The 20877-nt window shown below is 37.6% G+C and overlaps 1 protein-coding gene across 1 annotated transcript; it reads left to right on the forward strand.

The window, feature by feature from the left end:
* Positions 1-151: 151 nt before the first annotated feature.
* Positions 152-19872, forward strand: Nudt21 (nudix hydrolase 21). Its single transcript, XM_090357619.1, has 7 exons — positions 152-416; positions 4692-4892; positions 5647-5710; positions 12997-13086; positions 17631-17706; positions 18363-18477; positions 19567-19872. Exons 1-7 carry the CDS (start codon positions 301-303, stop codon positions 19586-19588), a joined length of 684 nt encoding a protein of 227 aa, XP_090213745.1. The 5' UTR covers positions 152-300; the 3' UTR covers positions 19589-19872.
* The last annotated feature ends 1005 nt before the right edge of the window (positions 19873-20877 follow it).

Raw genomic sequence — 20877 nt, forward strand, 5'->3', positions numbered from 1 at the left:
GGGCACGAGGAGGCGGAACCCATACCTGATTCACCAATGGGAATTCCAGATCCTGAGACCTCCGCGCCAATGATTGGCCTGACCGGGGAACTCGCCGGTTATGCCCCCGCCTCCCTACTTCCTGCCGCCAGAGGGTCTGGATTCCACTTCCGGCGTGCGTACGCCTCTCTACGCTTTCTCGCGTTAATGGCGGGTGGCGGCTGCTGAGCGGGACGCAGATAACCGCTTCCCGCACCGGGGGGGAAAAGTCTTCCCCCACCCCCAGCTTTGTGCTCGCCAGCCGCGCCGGAGTTCGTCAGCATGTCTGTGGTACCGCCCAATCGTTCGCAGACGGGCTGGCCCCGGGGAGTCAATCAGTTTGGTAACAAGTACATCCAGCAAACCAAGCCCCTCACCCTGGAGCGCACCATCAATCTGTAAGTACCGGCGCGGCCTTGGGGGGCGTCTCTCCGTGCCCTCCAGAGCGCGCCTAAATACGGGGACCCCCTCCCGGCGCGACCCCGACCGGCCGGCCGGCCCGCGGGTCTCACGCCTCCTCACCGCTCCGACGCCCACCCCGGGACTGGTGCTTCCTTCGTTTCCACCAGGCCTCTCCTTCCCCTCCCGAGGCCCAAGTTCCCTACTTTGGCGAGCCCTCCTTGTCTGTCTGTCTGTCTGTCTGTCTGTCTGTCTGTCTGTCTGTCTTTCTTTCTTTCTTTCTTTCTTTCTTTCTTTCTTTCTTTCTTTCTTTCTTTCTTTCTTTCTGGAAAAGAACTCTCATTTTCATTCTGTCCTATTTGTTTGAATCACTGTGACTAAAACCGAAGTTTGCTCTGAACTCTCATTCTTTCTGCACCCCTCCAAGAAGTAGCCAACTGCAGAATGTGGTTTGTATACTTCAGGTCCATGTTTTAAAAAATGTTTTCCCAGCACGTGGGTGGTCTTGTTTCGGTAGGCTTTTATTTGAAATAAATGATATAACAATCTTTTTTTTTTTTTGCAATGAACTTTAGACATCTCCTTGAAGTAAGTGAATCTAGTTTTACTTCTCCGTGTTGTATTTCATCCAATGAGTACACAGCATTCAGGTGTTCAGGTGTCTTGTCTACTACCTTAGCTGTACATCCCAGGCACCCACCCGGTAGAGTATGGACGCTTGTGATTGGCTTTTGCACAGTGTGGAAGGAACTAGACCAGCACTTTGCCTTATGGGAACTTCTTTGTGAGCTGTTTGATTTTTTAAGTATGTTTTTAAGTAAAAAGATTGTTTTCTCAAATGTAATCTTAAAAAAGAAATCTTGCTTAGCACGTAATTGCTATGGTGTATGTCTTGTCTAAGAAATTGTCAGTGTGCTTTTTGAATGTTTCTGAGTGAATTTTTAAGGCAGCATGGTTATGTCTTTAAAAATAGAGGAAAATGGCCAGTGTAGGCTAGTATGTGTTTAAAAAGGATGAGAATTTGCTGATGGTGGTATTATGGTATTTTTCTATTCAAATAAACAAACTTCCCCCATGTCTTCCCAAAGCACCAGAAGTGACTTGAAATTGGAGAGATATTTATTATTATTTTTTAGCAAAATAGGTGCTGGCTGTGAAATTTAGGTAGTGTGACCTGTGTGCACTATAATTAGTTGTGTGTATATAAATTAGAACCTTTGTGTCTGTTAACACGGATAGTAGCATTTTAAGTTTCTGCACTGAAAAAAAATTCTTAGAAGCTTCCTGTGAAATGGGCATGTACTTATAAAAAATTATGAAAGGATTACTGGTGTGATTTATTGGATGAGAGTACTTGCTTGTCCTGCACTAGGCCCTGTGGATTCCATTCCCAGCCTTGTAAAGTTAATTACCATTAAAAAAATGTGAAAGCCTACCTTCTGAAATTCCTTGCTTTAAGCTATTAGACCCATAATGGTTTAAATTTTTTTTCCTTTACAGATCAGTTTGTACTAGGTCATTTGCAAAACTAGGACTTGGCAAAACAGTTGTGCTTTCAACAATGTCTTAATCTTTGTTTCCTTGATTATGGGCTGATGACAGCACTTTTCCTCTTCTATATAAATACTATATCTAAATACAATCCTTATGTTGTACAATCATTATGTTCAGTTCATCTGGGGGAGTAATGATCTATTACATTGAATACAAATTCACTAGATATCTTTTATTTTAGGAAATGTTACATGAGTGCCATTGTCTCAGTAGTGTGCATGTATGTATAATGCTAGAAGTACAGTGGTGAGGAAGTAAGATATAGACTCTTGCTTTTTATGATACTCTTTATATACATGTCTAGATTAGCACAGATGAAAATTTTAACATTTCATCTTGACATCTTACAGATATGTGAAGTTGGCCTTTGCAATGGAAATGTATTGTAGATATCCTGAATCTTTTTTTTTTTCTTTGTGTGTGTGTGTGTGTGTGTGTCTTGGGGCTTGAAATTAAGGTTAAAGTGCTGTCTGTTAACTTTTGTGCTTAAGTCTAGTGTTCTGCCACTTGAGTTACAGCTCTGCTTTTAGCTTTTTTGGTGGTTAATTGAAAATACAAGAGTCTCCGTGGGCTTTCCTGCCCGGACTGGTTTTGAACTATTATTCTCAGATCTCAGCCTCCTTAGTAGCTAAAATTGTAAGTGTGAGCTACTGGCACCTGTTTCCTTAATCTTTTTCTAACTCAGATTGTGAGAACTAAATGTAAATATAAATCATTTAAAAAAATTGGTTGGCACTAAGTGCTGTGTGAAATAACTGTTCTTGCAAATGCTGATAGTATTTGATTCAGCATTGAATATTCTAGTGGAGTCCTTTGTATTATTGAAAGTGTCCTGGGAATGGTGATATAGTTATTTTAGAGCTACTTTGTTATGCTTGGAGTTTAGCTTCTGCAATTGTTTTGTGCCTGTGTGTGTGTGTGTGTGTGTGTGTGTGTGTGTGTGTGTGTGTGTGTGTGAGAGAGAGAGAGAGAGAGAGAGAGAGAGAGAGTGTGTGTGTGTGCTGGGGGCTTGAACAAAGGGCCTCACCTTTTTGCTTAGCCTTTTCATTCATAGCTGGTGTTCTTTCATGTGAGGCACACCTCCATTTCTGGCTTTGCACTGGTTAATTCGGGATAAGAGGCTCTCAGGTTTATCTGCCCAGGCTAGATCCTGATCCTGAGTAGCTAGGATTATAGATGTGAGCTACTGGTGCCTGCCTGAAATTGCTTTTTTATTTTTTCTTTAGCAAATATGATTTACCTTTACAAGAACAGCTAAGTATATTAACTGTGTAATTGGCTGTTGATGTCAAGGGTGTGTGGGTACATGTACGTGCATATGTGCATGTGTGCGCAGGCACATGCGTACTTGTGCATATGTGTGTGTGTACCTGCTTGTCAGCCCCAAAGCTTCAACTTTGGGTCTCTCCACCCAGACTTTTTCCCAAGACTAGTGCTCTATCACTTGGGTCACGGCTCCACTTCCAGGTTTCTGCTGGTTATTGGAAATGAAAGTCCCACAGACTTTCCTGCCCTAGCTGACTTTGAATATCTATTCTCAGATATCAGCCTCCTGAGCACCTAGGATTACAAGTGTGATTGCACCAGCACCTGCCTTGTCAAGGGTTTTTGAGAGAGTAGATAGCTTGCTCCCAAGCCGTGTATTATCCGAATATTCTTTTTTGGGGCTTGAACTGGGGGCCTGGGCCTGGTTCCTGAGCTTTTCAGCTCAAGGCTACCATCATACCACTGGAGCCACAGTGCCACTTCCCATTTTCTAGTGGTTGATTGGAGATAAGAGTCTCATGGACTTTAGTGCAGGCTGCTATGAACCTCCGTCCCCAGATCTCAGCCTCGTGAGTAGCTAGGATAATAGGCACGAGCCACCAGTGTTCAGTTTTTAATAAGAGGACATGCAGCCCAAATATGATGAGTAGACAATTTAAATGAGAAATGATGAATAAGGATACTGAAGAGAAAAAATACAGAAGACTAGGAAGGCTTTTTGTAGTAGGCTCAAAGGAGAAGGAAAGCAGAAACTTTGATCTATAAAAGGTTATATTTAAGGGCTGGGAGTTTGGCCTAGTGGTAGAGTGTTTGCCTAGTATGCACGAAGATCCGGGTTCAATTCCTCGGTACCACATACATAGAAAAAAGCCAGACATGATGCTGAGGCTCAAGTGGTAGAGCTCTAGCCTTGAGAAAGTCCAAGGACAGTGCTCAGGCCCTGAGCTCAAGACCAGGACTGTAAAAAAAAAAAAAAAAAAAAGGTTATATTTGAAAACTTTGAGGGAAGTTGAGACAAATAGAAAACAGTTGGAGAGATGCTGATGGATAATGGTGGCTCAGTATATCAGAAAAAAAGGATGAACAATTAACACTCATAATTTAATACAATTTTATATTAGTAGGTAGAGGAACCCGGTTGGTAATTATTAGTATGGCAGCCATGAACTAATAAAACCAGAGGACAACCACTACCAATCAATAATCACTTTGAATTTAGAAGTCTAGGATGCTGTTATCAATGTCATTTGATCACATGGGAGCTCTGGCTCTAAGTCCAGAGAACAGGACTCTCAGCTCTGCTGTATGATTCAGCAGTTTTGTAACTTTGGACAAATCTTAGTTCTGTGATGGCAAAAGATAAACTTTTGACCATGATTTCTTATTTTGTGACTGATACTTGTGGTGAGAATAAGCATCAGTTCTCATGGTGCGTGTTTGTCTTTGGATCACAGGTACCCTCTTACGAATTACACGTTTGGTACAAAAGAGCCCCTTTATGAGAAGGACAGCTCTGTTGCAGCCAGATTTCAGCGCATGAGGGAGGAATTTGATAAAATTGGAATGAGGAGGACTGTAGAAGGGGTTCTGATTGTTCATGAGCACCGGCTGCCCCATGTGTTACTGCTACAGCTGGGAACAACTTTCTTCAAATTGTAAGTGTTGCTGGGAATTAATATCAAGACAGTGTTTATTGGGATGGCTGTTGCATGCAACTTCAGAATACAGTTTTAGTACCTCATCATTAATTTCAACAAACTTCTGTTAATGGAACCCTCAGGAGTAAAAAATCATGATTTTCTCTAGTGCAGTGTGCATTTATTTTCCTAAATAAAAATCTGCATATTTCTATGTATTTTGATGCTAGTGATTGAGAAACATCATGAAACACATCGACTAAGCTCTTTCTAAATGTCAGGTGTAGCATTACTAAAAGCATTTGATGTTATTGTTTCCCTTACAATGCTATCCTCTTAGAACAGTTTAATTTTATCATTTGAGCTCATAAGTCTAAATATATATACCCAGTCTGCAATTACTTGATCAAAGTAAGCTAGAAATTTCAAAAACTTAAGGCATTACTGAGACCAAAAAAAAAAAAATGTTTCTATTGCTCAACTTTTCTAGACTGTATAGCTTCTGGAGAGGAGAGTGGAATGGATTTTGGCCCGTAATTATATTTATGCTGTATGTATTTTTCTGTGTAAAGCTAAAGTTGTATGTTGTCTGGTAGATTAACGAGCTCAGCATTCTAGCATACTAGTCCCTTGCCTTTGACATTTATTTTAGTTGCCTTATGTGACATTAAAATGTTTTATTCACTTGCTTGATTGGAAACTGTTTCTGGTTTCTTTCTATAATCCTCAAATTGTATTAAGTTGAATACTGAAATTCTTAACCTTTGTACAGACCGGGTGGCGAACTTAATCCAGGAGAAGATGAAGTCGAAGGACTAAAACGCTTGATGACAGAGGTATTTTTCTATTCAATCACTTTTACAGGGTTCTTTCTTTTTTTGGCCAGTCCTAGGGCTAGAACTCAGGGTCCAGGTACTGTCCATGAGCTTTCTCAAGGCTAGTGCTCTACCATTTGAGATACAACACCGCTTCCCACTTTTTCTGTGTATGTGGTCTGAGGAATCAAACTCAGAGCTTTGTGCATGCTAAGCAAGCTCTCTACCACTAGGCAATACTCCAGCCCCACTCTGTCAGTTTTATTGCCTATCTGAATACCACCAGTTGATAATGAGGTTTTATTAGGGCTAATGAAAAGGATAACTTTATATGAGATACTTAATTTTTTCTTTTTTTCTTTTTTTTGCCATTCCTGGGACTTGAACTGAGAGCCTGGGCACTAACCGGCTTTTTCTGTGTATGTGGTACTGGGGAATTGAACCCCTGTACTTGATGCATGTTAGGCAAGCACTCTACCACTAGGCCACACTCCTGGCTGAAATACTTCATTTTTAATACAGAAAATAAACTCAAGTGTTGGTGCATTTAAGTTGAACTCACACAATTTATCTTAACATTTTGAAGTCAGTGTATTGTTGTAATAGTAGTAATAATGACTCATTTATTAAATACTTGGTGAGATATTGTTTTAAGTGTATTACATATAGTACCTTTTTTTTGTCCTTGGTGATTAAGGTTTGAACAGTGCCTTGGACTTGCTAGGTAGGTACTCTAAAACTTGAGCCATATCTCCGGCCCTTTTTCTCTTTAGTTGTTTTTTAGGTAGGGTCTTACTGATTTTCCCTGGGCTGGCCTTGAACTGTAAGCCTCCTGCTTATTCCTTCCATGGCTCAGATTACAAGCATGTGCTACTATATCTAGTTGAGATAGGAGTCTTGCTAAGTTTTCATCCTTGCTGTCCTGAAATATGCCTCCAAAATGCTGAAATTACAGGGCATCATGCATGCCCACAATAACGCCTCTAATCATCATAACAGCTGTAAGAAGGAGGTATTATTATTTATCCTATTTTACAGATAGGAAAACTATGGCATGAAGTGTTTAAACAACTTAACTTGCTATTATAGAGCCAGTGTGTAGGAGACATGGAGATTTAAATCTAAGTGGTTTTGTTCCAAAGTAGAATTTTATGTAAGAGAACTGTCTTAATCTGTATGCATTTGCATATATCTTTTCTATTTTGCCTAAGTTATACTGCTTTTAAGATTTCTAATGTCTGTTTCTGAAGAGTTGGAGCCAAATGCATAGAATGGAAGTTTTTTCAGATTGTAGATTTTTTTTTTTATATCAAGTATTTTTTCTTTTTTCACATGTAGTTACTCTGCCTTAATTAAAAACTGTTTGAAAACCTTGGTACACAGAAAAGCAAAGGGGAAACAAAACTAAAAGAATCACTTGTAATTCTACTATTGGCCTAGAAGGGTTTTTTTGAGATAGGGTCTCCCTATGTAGTCCAAGGTGGCCTCAAACTTGAAATTCTCCGGTCTCTGTCTCCTGAATGTTAGAATTACAGTAATGTACCACCATATTGACTTCTAGTATTTTTTAAAGTGTGTTATAGTTCTTAAGGATGCTGTACTGTGCTTCACTTTCATATAATACAACCTACTACTGAAAACCCAGCTGTGGGACAGGAGGTTTGGCCTAGTGGAATAGTGCTTGCCTAGCATGCATGAAGACCCAGGTTTAATTCCTTGGTACCACAAACATAGAAAAGTGGAAAGTCTCCAGGACTAGGAAAAAAAAAAAAAAAAAAAAAAAACATGAGTTCAAATTGGGGGCACAAAAATGAGATAGCAAATAAACAAATTTGAGGCTGAAGAATTTTAAGTGTTAAGTAGCTGTGAAAGTGGGTCTATGCATGGGTTGGAAACTGGATTGACTGAAAGTCTGTATAGGGTGTATTAATATACTAAATTGTCTTTCCTACTCTGTATAGTTAATAAAGACTAGCTGATGATTGAATCTGTAGTAATTGATCAGAAAACAGCTAGCAATGAAAAGATTAAGGAGATGAGAATAAGGAGTTTCCATTCTGGCTATTGAGAAATCCCAGAATTTAATACTCCTAGTACTGTCTAGTTCAGAGTGGAATAGAACTACATAGAAAGTGTTTTAGTAGCTGAGAGAAAGTTAACAGTTACTGCAAGCAGATGTGTTTTTTTTAGAGGGTGACAAATCCAAGAAAAACTCCAGGTGATGGATTTGTGTATGCTAGAAATTTCAGTGCCATACTCTTCAGTAAACCTGAGCAGCCTTTTTCTTTTTTTTGCTCCTTTTGCCAGTCCTTGGGCTGGAACTCAGGCCCTGGGCACTGACTGATCTTGGGCTTTCTCAAGACTAGCACTCTACCCCTTGAGCCACAGCACCATTTCTGGCTTTTAGCTATGCATGTGATACCGAGGAATCGAACCCGGGTCTTCGTGCATGCTAGGCAAGCACTCTACCACTAGGCCAAACTCCCAGCCCTCTATACAACTTTTAAAGATGAGTTAATACCTATACTCTTGAAACTCTTCTGAGAAATAGAAGCAGAGAGGGCTATCCCAGACTCATTTTTTTGAAGCAGTATGACAACCATCCTCAAACCAGGGAAAAAAGATCTGCAGACTAATCTCTCTGATGAACAAGAAACCGATCCCATTTGCAGTAGTCCCCAAAAGAATAAAATATTTAGGAATTAACCTAACCAAGGCTGTAAAGAAATTATTTAATGAAAACTATAAAAGCCTAAAGAAAGAAATCAAAGAGGATACCAGGAAGTGGAAAGACATTCCATGCTTACGAATAGGGAGAACCAACGTACTGAAAATGGCCACACTGTCAAAATTGATATATAATTTCAATGCAGTCGGACTATTTACCATAGCAAAGATATGGAACCAACCCAGATGCCCCTCAGTTGATGAATGTATCAACAGATGTGGTATTTATACACAATGGAATTCTATGCTGCTCTCAGAAAGAATGATGTCACCCCATTTGTAAGGAAATAGAAAGACTCAGAAAAAATTATATTAAGTGAAGTAAGCCAGACTCAAAGGAACATAGGCTCAATGGTTTCCCTCATTTGTCATAATCAGTAGAAACCTTGGACTCTACTAGCAAAGATTTACAATAGAACAAAACCTAGATACATAAGGCCATACAGTATGATGCTAAATGAAAGGATATAGAAACAAAAGCCATATAATGAGTGATTGTTGTCCCTAATGTACTATGTTATCTCATCTCTTTTGCTGTCCCTTGGTTATCTCATATTGGTACAGTATTTCATCTTGTTATCTGATATATTGTATATGTGCTTATTTGGTTATTTGAAGTCGGATAGGGAAGGGAGGAAAACAAGATGAGGGGCGGGGATTGGGGGAGGGAAATGGGGACCAAGACATGAAAAAGGGTATCAATGTATGTGAAGTAATGCACCTTTTATCTGGTGAAAATAATGTAACTCTTCTATTAATTACAATAAAAAAATATATGAAAAAAAATAATTTCAATGCAGTCCCCATCAAAATCCCAAGGACATTCTTTACTGAAGACCTAGAATAGCCAAAGCAATTCTAGGAACAAAAAGTGCATGGTATCCTTGCTATGTGGATATTAGATCCAAACAGTACAGGAGCCATGACTCAAGGGTACTCAAAGTCATTGACATAGTCTTGGAGATATAAATATAACTACATAGGCATAGAAATCTATTATGGGATATATACTCTATAGACATGTTATATGGATTGAGATGTATCTATGACATGCAAACTCAGCTTAATTTTGTTCTTAAATTTATGTGCCAGTGATTGCATATAATGATCACATTCTTGAGTACTTATTTGTTAAACTTGACATTTGAAATATGATGTAAAAAAATCAATGCTAATAAAATCTTAAAAATAATAAATCTGTTTTTTTTTGTAAAATCTATCATTTATTCTTATTTGGCAAACATCAGGTGATAGGAGCAAAGGTACATTGCTAACTACAGTTATACAATCACTTTTGTTTTATATACGTTGTAAACATAGTTAAGTGGAAAAAATTATGAGCTGAAAACATATTCATTTTGATAACTATTCTTCCAAGTTAGGACAAAGACAAGGTCAGGTAATTTCTATTATGCCATCATCATACAACAGAATAAATTAGCATGTTATTTTTACATTAACAGTTGCCATGTTTCTTAAGACAATTTTTGATATGGCTTAAAAGATCCTTATCTGAAATTATATTAAAGATCAAAAGCTGACCAAATAAAGTTTTGTTCATAATTGTACTGGCCATTGTAAAAGAAAATTGTAATTCTTATCAAAACATCAACAAAAACAACACCAATAGTTAATTTTTAATAATCAACAAGTTATGTGATAAAGAGAATTTACAATAATTAGTTAATGTAATACTTGTTTTAGTACTACTTAATTAATGCTGATATTTCAGATTAAAAGTAACAAATGATGCTTCAGAGTAAGCCCAGTTTTACAATTTTATTCTTTTATAAACTTCAGACTTTCTTGAACTTCAGATCACAGTTTACAAAACAGACAGCCTAGAGAATATACTATCTGGCAGGCAAAATAGATGTGAATCTGCAGCAATGAAATCCTTTCAGGAAACTGACTTGCTCTAGGTGATCACAGTCTCCATATAACAGCTCCTTACTGACATGTGCTGGACAGGAGACTGACTATAAACCCCATGTTTATCCATGAAAATTACACAGCAAAAATTCAAATGTATACCATTTGAATGATGATAAATCTTACAAGTTGTACTTCTCACTTGGGGAAAAAAATAAAATTTTCCCAATATTTCTTAATAAATCTAGAAGAAAATACATGTAAAAAAACCAGTTCAATTTCAGTACTTATCAGAGGAGGAAACAAAGACCAACAATACTTTATGACTAAATCTTGTTTTTTTGGTCAGCCGTGGGACTTGAACTCGGGGCCTAGATGCTGCCCCTGAGCTCTTTTGCTCAAGGCTAATGCTCTACACTTTGAGCCACAGTGCCACCTTTGACTTTCTAGAGTTTAATTGGCAATAAGAGTCTCAGTCTCATGTGTTGGCGGCCGAGTAACCCCATGCCTAATAACTTTCTGCTGAGACAAGGAAAGGTGCGAGAGGCAGGACGCAAGACTTGATTAGGATTGGTTACAAATGTGTTAATTGTTTATCACTCTTTGCTGGGACCTAGAGTGAGGGTATATTAGCTGGAGGGACTTCCTCAGGAGGGGGAGGGGGGGGTTTGGGGAGAGAGATTTTCCTGCCTTGATGAAGCTGCTTGGCGTCTCTGTTCATGCTCCAGGGAAGGAAGGCTGAGTGCAGGATGGACTGGTCAGGGCATGTTTTTCCCCACCCCTCCTCGTAGTCGAGAGGGACCGGGGATGAAGGACCCCGACACTCATGGACCTTCTTGCTTGTGCCAGTTTTGAATTGAAATTCTCACATCTCATCTCTGCCTCCTTAGTAGCTAGGATCATAGGCCTGATCTGTAATGCCTGGCTACAAAAACAAAAAAACAAAAAAAAAACCCCAAACAAACAAAAAAAACCTTTGAATCTTGCTCATCCTGTTTTGGAGTAAGCTTCTTAGTAAAAGAAAAAATAAAATAAAAAGCAAAAGGAATCTAAAGAAATTGAAATTTTAATAATTGAAAAAACAGTTATATAAGCAAGCTTTGGTGGCTCACATTTCTAATCATACTTAGGAGGCAGAGATCAGAACGATTAGCGTTTAAGGCCAACTTGGGCAAAAAATTGGAGTGATCCCATTAGCAAGCAAACTGGGTGTGATAAATCATACTGTGAGCTCACCTCAATGGAAAAACATAGAAGTAGGAGTATCTCAGACTGAGACTGGCCCCTATGTCAGGTCAGGAGATCCCATATGAGAAATAACTTTTAAAAAAAAAATGGGTTGAGGACTTGTGAGGGCTCTAAATTAAGACTCCAGTATCCCCAAACTCGGATTAATATTCTTTGTGCATTTAAACAAAGGTATTGCTCTTGTGCAAGAAAAGGCCCTTAATGTCCTAGCCACTACCACCAACAAAAAACTTATACATGCTGGAAAAAATGTCAGAGACAACAATAACAATAACAAACAAAATATCAGGACTGAATTTTTTTTTTTTTTTTTTTTTTTTGCCAGTCCTGGGCTTGAGCTCAAGGCCTGAGCACTGTCCTTGGACTTTCTCAAGGCTAGAGCTCTACCACTTGAGCCTCAGCACCACTTCCGGCTTTTTTCTACATGTGGTACCGAGGAATTGAACCTGGGTCTTCATGCATGCTAGGCAAGCACTTTAACCACTAGGCCAAACTCCCGGCCCCAGGACTAAAATTTTATCTGTAGCTTTAGAACGTAGCCTGAAGCAGAAGACTTAGAATTTGAAATGGCCTGGGTTTCTGTCTCAAAAAAAAAAAAAAAGCCAGCACCAGTAGCTCATACCTGTAACCCTAGTGATAGCATATAGGGGAAGAAAGATTAAATCCATGAGTCCCCCAAAAGAACCCATAGAAACTATAAATAAAATTGAGGATTAAGAAGAATTAGCATAATTTGAGCAAATTTCCCCAACACAGATGGCTATTTATGAGATTGAAAACTCACAATTCTAGAGTAAATGTTTGTAAATCCAAGCAAAGGAATATCATCCCAAAAGTACAGGCAAAACAAAACAAAACAGAGTAAAAGACTGTTGGAGATGTGGCTTGGCTAGTAATAGCAAGTAATTTTTTTTGACCAGTGAAAATATATAGAATATAGTAACTTTAATGAATAATGAATTTTATGTTATCCAGAGCAAATAAAGTGTTTTAAACATTTGTAACTTGGTTGGGTAGATGATTTGTAAAAGCTATAGCTGATTCTAGAAAATCTAATACGTGCTACTGGCTGGGTTTTCCATGTGGAGTCAGGAAAAGGAAACATTTATAAGTCCTAGGTGTTATAATAATACTATAATTTTGAACTAATCATGTAACAACCAAATCATGAAGAAGGCTGAAAAAAGCATATTACTTGGCTGTATGTATTAAGAATGTTTGCCAAAAATATTCTCTTTAGCTAAGAATGTGGTGTAGTGGTAGAGTGCTTCCTCAGTACCACATAAACAGAAAAGGCCAGAAGTGGTGCTATAGCTCAAGTGGTAGTGTGCTATCCTTGAGGAAAAGCAGCTCAGGGATGGTGCCCCAGCCCTGAGTTCAAGCCCTAGACTTCTTTTCACCAAATGGTTTTTAGTAAGTATGTATAGTTCATTTACTAGCAGTCCTGTTTCTTTTGACAGATATTAGGTCGTCAAGATGGCGTTCTGCAAGACTGGGTCATTGATGACTGCATTGGTAACTGGTGGAGACCAAATTTTGAACCTCCTCAGGTCTGTGTTCACTTGCATTTGCTGGGCATCTGGGGAAGTGGAAAATTCCAGATACTTTAAAAAATGACCAAAGTAGAATTTGAAATTTTGTTTTTTTTCTCTTTAGATTAAAAATTTTTACAAAGTTGAGCATTTTATGAAAATTCCTCAAATACCAAAGTAGAGAGAAAGAAGGACCTGTAACAGTAGCTCATAATTAAACATCAGCTTTTTCCTGCCATGTTTCCTCAGCCCTCATCTTGGGTTATTTTGAAGCAAATTATAGGTAGCATTTCACTTGTAAATAGTTTAGTATAAGAATTACAGAAATAACAGTCTTTTAAAGGATAATCTCAGTAGTACTAATATACTAAAATAATTTTTATAATTTGAAACATCCATCACTGTTTTCACATACCCTGATTATTTCTGTATTGTTCTTATATTTGTTTGAATTAGGTTAGTCTCTTACGATCTTTTTACATCTACATGTCGGTTACCTATTTTTTTTTTCTTTGTAATGTATTTGTTAATAAAAATAGGCCATTTTGGGGGGTGGGGAGAGGGTAATGGGGACCAAGACATGTGAAAGGGTATCAATGTATGTGAATTAATGCACCTTCTATCTGGCAAATATCATGTAACCCTTTTATTAATTACAATAAAAATATTTTAAAAAATAGGCCATTTAATCCACAACATTTCTATTGTGGATGCACTCCCTATTGGTACTGAATTTGTAGCCTCTCTCTTGTATGTCTTGTAAAAGGATAGATCAAAAAATTGGATTCAGGCTCAATGAAGACAGCCAGGACAAAGTAGGTTTATCATGGACAATATTTATTGAAATGTATAAATTATAGGTTGAACACCTCTAATCCAAAAATCTAGTTGACATGATGCTAAAAAAGGTTAGGATTTAAATTAGGAATGTTCAGCTGGTAAGTCTGCAAACACTTTTGTCCCAAGCATCTTCAAAGGGAATATTAAATACTACCCCCATATTTGTCAACCTGAAACAGTGGATATTATCTGTTTCTCAGGAGCACCTTTGCAGGGGTTTCTGGCTCAGATCTCATCAAGTTACAGTTGAGATCGCATCATAAGCCTGAACTGGAGAGGATCTGTGATCCCAGGCTCACATGTGTTGGAGCGCCTCACAGTTCCTTCTGAGTTGTTGGATTCAGTTTTTCCTGGATATTGACCCAGTTGACCCAAGACCTCCCTTCAGTTCCTTGTCATGGGCACATCTCCAAAGGGTAACTCTCACTAAAGCAGCCGGTTTCCCCAGTATGTAATTGAAGTGACTAGGAGAGCAACTGTTGGTTATAACCTAGTCTTGGCTATGGCATATTATCACCCTGGGATATATGGGAGAAAATTCCACAGGAAGGGAATGTCAGGGAACACATGTTTAGAGGTCTTCTTGGAGACTGGTTCCATAGGTGGTGTTTTGTATTTGGTTTAAGATTTCATAAATATCTGAGGTTTTTTTGTTTTTTTAATGTTAGGTCATTGATGATAATTTCCTGGAGCTAGGAAGTCATTAGGGTTGTAATCCTTTTATAAAGAAACTTTTTTTTTTTTTTTGATTGGTCATGGGGCTTGAACTCAAGAGGGCCTGGGCACTGTCCTTGAGGCTTTTTTGCTCTCTACCAGTTTTATGATAGTTAATTAGAGGTAAGAGTCTCAGAGACTTTCCTGCTTAAACTGGCTTCATACTTCTATTAGATCTCAGCCTCCTGAACAGGCATGAGCCACTAGTGCCCTGATAAGAGAAACTTTTTCCATTAGCTACTGTTTTGCCCTGTGGTTTGTCTCTTGTGTAAGAAGGAACATACTTCCCTTTGTTCTCAGAAGAAGCAGTTTGTTCCTTAGCTTCCTTCAGAGACTAAACTTCATTCTCTAGAGAATAAGGCATACCCTTGGTGAGGGTAGTTTGGGAGGTTATTTCAAAAAGCAGAAGTGCCTTGGAAGAGGGAGACCAGAAGTAGCAGAAGTCAAGGGGGAAAAAATGTATCTGACTGTTAATAGTTGTGAGCAATGATTAATTTGGTCAAGGACAATCAAAATGCACCTCATAACTGTCCATCGAAAGATACAAGGCCAGGGACTTAGGAGGATCTGAGGTGCTTCAACTTGTTGCAATTTCATGTTGAGTCTAAATATGAGCTGAGGAGATTTTCCAGGCTTTGGAAAAGTTTGGAGGACAGTGGAAACAAGCAGGGAAGTATCCTACATGTCTGAACGTAGCTGCCCTGAAATCTGAGGGAAACATGAGATGTTGAGACATGGGCGCAAAAATATGCTTCAGTGACCTTTCAAAGTAAAAGCATATATCTGGACTTAAATATTCTCGATTTATTTTAATGGTTGATAATGAGGCTCACATTTTCCTACTTAGGGCTACTGAGTGGACTTCTTGAAGTTAGATCGACAAAGCAAAATCCCTTATAATTTGATAGCTTCTTTTGAGGTCAAGCAGACTGCTTCTGTCTGGTATGATAGACCCATAGGATAGGAGTTGTCCATGCCCTTCCTGTAGAGGCCAGTAAGATTGCCACAAATACATCTGTGTCCCAATTTCACACAAATAGTGAGGTGGCTGGCTCAAAGCCAAGTGGAGAAATCATTCTGAACTGTGTTTATTTTTGGTTTCTTGAACATTCACTAATTGGAGACTGCTTGGTAATAACTTAAGGGGTTTGTTGGTTGCTTTCTGAATATCCCCATTCATTCATCTCTATCTTGGTTCCACCAGTTTCCGTACTTACTAGAGTCTGAGGATAACAAAAGTGTGGGTTTATTTAGTACAAGTAAGTGATTTAGTTAGATGTCAGGTTCTCCCTAGATCAGAACTAGAAAGAGAATGCACAAAAGACCAAAGTTACCCTCAGAAGAAAGTTCACACAGCAACCTCACTTTACTTTGGGTTATAGCTGGTTGGATAGGAAACTACAGGTGTTGATTAGGATGTGCTGTTTTAGTTACTCTTCACCTTTTTTTTTGTCTTTGTTTTTTTTTTTTTTTGCATTTTTTTATTGTAATTAGTAAAAGGGTTACATGATATTTGCCAGATAGAAGGTGCATTAATTCACGTACATTGATACCCTTTCACATGTCTTGGTACCCATTTCCCTCCCCCCCCAACTTTACTGGTTTGATAGTGGTTTTGATAGTGTTGGAGACTACCAACACAATTACCTCAATTCATTGTGCTTAAGGTTCTGGTGTGTAATTATTTTAACTTGGATGCTAGTTGGATATGATGACAGTATACTGGTTAATATAGCATAAGCTATTATAATGAGGTAAGAAGTGAATAGATGCAGACTTGAATGTTGGCTTCACTACTTAGGGGAATGATTCTGGGAAAGGCATTTCTTTTTTAGCAACAGTTCTATGTAAAAGGGGAATGATGGCACTACCTACTTCTTTGTCAGCCATGCTTTTATCACACTCTCTCCTTATATCTATTTTTAAGCATTTTAAAATTCTTCTACTCTGAAATGCAACTTCAAATTTCTGAGTATATTGTGGAGAGATGTAGGCAAGTGTTCATTTTTTTCTTTTTCAAGGTAGGGAAAAAATACTTTTTTTTCCCTTTGTGTCACAATTATTCTTTTTTGATACTAGGGTTTGACCTCAGGGTTTTATGCTTCCAGGCACCTGCTTTACTGTTTTGACCACACACTTTTACCCCATTTTGATTTGATTATTCTTAGGGTAGACCTCCTATTTATACTTGCTGTTACAGCTGCAATAAGAGGGCACTGCTATGTCTAACCTTTTCTTTCAAAGTGGGGCTCATGAACTTTCCCTAGGCTGTCTTCAAACTGAGATCCTCATTTATCTTTGCTTCCTGAGTACCTAGAATTGTAGGCATGAGCCACTGCTACCTAGAAAAATAATTCATTCTTGGATATCTGTGTCCTGTAGTTCTCTTTGTCCTTTTGAATTTTCTAGAATTATTCCTCCATTTTAGCAAGCAATTAAGACTATCCAACTGGCAGAACTCCACCAATATAGCTCATCTGGTGTTCCTAAAGTGTATGCAGCAGGAGGGTGCATCTTGTTAACTACCTCACAGGCTGTATTTAAATTTGTAGTACAGTAAACACACTCGCATCAGGATTATAGAGTTTTTAACTTAGTAATGATATTTAAAAGCAGCAATAACTTAAAAACACCAGTTAAAATCTAACTCCATTATATTGTAAATTTCCCAGACCATAAATCCTATGACTACATATTTGCTTGACTGAATTACTACTTGTTATTTTTATGTCTGAAAACACTTATTATTACTATATCTGTTAGCTTTTTTGGTTTTGGTAAAGACAAAAAACAGTTTACACTATATTGGGGACTTACAAGTAAAGACATGAATGAAACCATGTGATATGTGTCATAATAAAATTGTGTTCAGAATATGAGAACTTGGCTTCAGAAAGTTCATAGTGGAGTTTTATTATCTGAAATGGAAGAAGTTAATAATTGAAGTATGGAGGTGTAAAGAATTGTCACTTTAGAAAACTACAAATTGTTCTCATTTCTTAATTTAGTATCCATATATTCCTGCACATATCACAAAGCCTAAGGAACATAAGAAGTTGTTCCTGGTTCAGCTCCAAGAGAAAGGTAAGTTATTTGTTACAGAAGATAGCCATCTAAAAACTTTTATAGTGTTTTCAATATTAGTTATTCTTTCAAGTTCCTTGACGTTTTAGAATTTATTGTAAAGCAAAAAGACAAACTTAGTCTTATTGGTTGTGCCAGTAAACGTAACTATAGTCTGAACAGTGTGTTTTGTTTGATTTAGTGTTTTGAAATTGTCTTGCTGTGTGGCCCAGGGTGACATCACACTTGCAATGCTGCCTCAGCCTCCTATGTTACCATTGTAAAGCTGATTACAAGTGTGTTCCACCATACTCAGCACAGGTGATAGATAGTATAGATAATAACTTGGGCTATTGATTTTCTAGTGAAAAATCCCAAGAGATTGGTCCTTAAAAAAAAAAAAAATCTCTCGAGCTATGTATGTTTTAACAAGTATTCTGTCTTAGTTTATTACACACTCAAGGCTGTTCTCTTTCCCAGTAGTTATATAAGGTAATCTGGCAGTTAATAGCATGTATCCATCTATTGAAAAAATCAATTTTTCAAATCTCTGTGACCTTTAGCTAAAAGGACACACTCAGAATTTATTAATGGAAAATATTTTCCTTATTTTTCTCAAATGTAAAGTTAGTTGTATGAAAAATTATTCAAAATAAATACTGTCTTGTTTGTTTTAGCCTTGTTTGCAGTTCCCAAAAATTACAAGTTGGTAGCTGCACCACTGTTTGAATTATATGACAATGCACCAGGATATGGCCCCATCATTTCTAGTCTCCCTCAATTGTTGAGCAGGTATGGAAAGTTAAACATTTTCTAATTAATTTATTATCAACTCAATTTTTAAATACATAGAGCCATTTGAGAAGGGATAATTCTCAAAGTTTATGTTTAACGAAGACAGAGACTTCTTACATCATGTGCAGAGTAAAGATAAGATGTGACTAACAGTATCCCTACACTTAAATTGTGGCATGGTGTTTTGATGTTGTGCAGCTGCTTTTCTCCAGATCTGATATCCTCTGCAGTTAGGTTTGTAGTCTATTCAAAACACAGGTGGTAAAATAAGCAAAAGAAGTATGAGATGTGCAATTTATTATTTTGTTATATTTTTTCTTTTTGGAACATTTAGTTTAGGTCTAAATTGGGGCATATGTAATTAGGCCCTAAAAGTTTAGATAGAAGTTTAAACTTTAGGCTAATACAGTTATGAAATTTAATTGATTTGTACTAGTCGAGGTCTTTAGAGCCAATCACAGATAAAAAATTACTGAATAAACATGTTGGTTAGAGTCTGCGGTCAGTGTTCAGATTTGAATCTCACTTGAGGTACTTGCTGGCTTTGTAACCTTCTTAGTTTGCTTGTTTGTTTGTAAATATGGATGGTAGTTTGTTCTTTGTGGGGATATAGTTTAGGAACACCTAAGAAATACTTGGGGCAGTGCTTGGTGGCTGCCAGTATTTCATAAATGTTAGCTAAAAACAACCCAAGTAGTGGTTTTAGTGGTCTAAAATTTGATGAGTATGAAATTGGCCCTCGCAGTGTATTACTAACCAAATTTATCTTTTGCTTTTATACTTGGGCCTCTTCCTATATTATAAATTGAATTATAGCATATGGGGGTGGAGACAAAGCTGCTCATTTATTTAAACTCCTTCCTGTAAAGTACAGGAAGCATACTTTCTGCTTTGGAGGAAATTATTGTGAATAATCAAATTTATACCTTCAAAAATTTTAAAGTATTGAGTATTACTGTTATTACTATTATTTCTGGTGAGGCAGGATGGAGGGTAGAAACAAGACAAATTTTCTTGTCAAAGGTAGAAACTCTGTAACTAATACTGTTTTTAATAAAGATTTTTGTTTTTTTTAAAAACATTCAGGTTCAACTTCATATACAACTGACTTCCTGCATGAAGGAGGAGTTGAAGCCGTCTCTGTGAGCACAGCTGTACACAGTATGGAAGAATAAACGTGGTAGAAGTTCTGGTTTTATCTCTTTTCCATCCCTAAATCTCCATCGATTTTCTATTTGAACAGTAAAGTTCATATGAAGAACTAGTGTAAACAAATGTGATAATGTTAACTTTTGGTTCTATTCATGCTTTTTTGTACAACATTAAAGAACGTGAACATCTATTTGTATTTTTTTTAATTTTTAATTTCTCATTAAAGTCTAAAAAATCTTAGTTGAAGAGCGTTTTTGTTCGCCTTTAGGCTAGTGACTAAGACACAATAGTGGTCAGGTCAATGGGATTTATGGGACTCTTACTTGATTCTTGGATACATAATCCAAGATTGTTACAGATCTTGTGATGATGATCTTCCGTTATTTTGGGGAATTAAATTTATCTAATTGAGTCCAAGATTTAAATCCTGTACCAAACTTAATATGCTAGTGAGTTTTATCACAGCTCCATCAACTGCCCAGTAGTGTTTTTGATTTTGTTTATGTTTGCCAGTCCTGGGGCTTAAATTCAGGGCATAGTCACTTTTGCTGAGCTTTTGTACTCAATACTAACATTCTACCACTTGCTACAACTCAGCTTCTGGCTTTTTGTGGTTCACTGGATATGAGTCTTATGACTTTCTTGCCCTGAGTAGCTAGGATTAGAGGTGTGAGCACTGGTGCCTGTCTCCCAGTCTGTTATATAGCCATCCACATCTTAGTTTATAGGCAACAGACATTAAACTTAAGGGAAACCATTCAGATTGACTAGATCAGTAGTCATGGAGACTGGTATAAAAAAATTTATTTAGAACTTTTTTTCATGTGATGGGAGTATTTGTGATACTGGGAAATTGTATTATAGTTAATTTTAGGTCCATGGAAAAAGTAATAGATTTTTGAACTTTCAGATTATAAAGTTACCTCAGTTTGCTCAAGGTTATCTGTAGAAATAAGCATCATTTTAGCAGTGACAGAGCTTTTCAAAAATATTTTGGAGTAAGTTGAACTAACCTAATTCTGGGGCGGGGTAGGGAATGGCTTTTATGAATGTAAGTTAAAAATAGCAATTTGGGGGTTTTTGTTTTTGTTTTTGTTTTGTCCAGTCCTAGGGCCTGGTCACTGTTCTTGAATACTTTTTGCTCAAGGCTAGTGCTCTGCCACTTGAGCCACAGCACCCAACTTTTTCCTGTGTATGTAGTCCAGAGGAATTGAACCCAGGGTTTCATGCATGCTAGGTGAGCAC

Source organism: Megascapheus bottae, chromosome 24 (genome assembly GCF_031878675.1).
Source record: "Megascapheus bottae isolate mThoBot1 chromosome 24, mThoBot2.hap1, whole genome shotgun sequence".
In the NCBI taxonomy this organism is placed as follows: Eukaryota; Metazoa; Chordata; class Mammalia; order Rodentia; family Geomyidae; genus Megascapheus; species Megascapheus bottae.

What these genes read in the sequence shown, in the direction of transcription:
- Nudt21 (XM_090357619.1), top strand. Translation starts at nt 301, where the DNA reads ATGTCTGTGGTACCGCCCAATCGTTCGCAGACGGGCTGGCCCCGGGGA. An exon ending in CTGGAGCGCACCATCAATCT is followed by an intron (nt 417 to 4,691) that starts GTAAGTACCGGC and finishes TTTGGATCACAG; the next exon opens with GTACCCTCTTACGAATTACA. An exon ending in CAAATTTTGAACCTCCTCAG is followed by an intron (nt 13,087 to 17,630) that starts GTCTGTGTTCAC and finishes TTCTTAATTTAG; the next exon opens with TATCCATATATTCCTGCACA.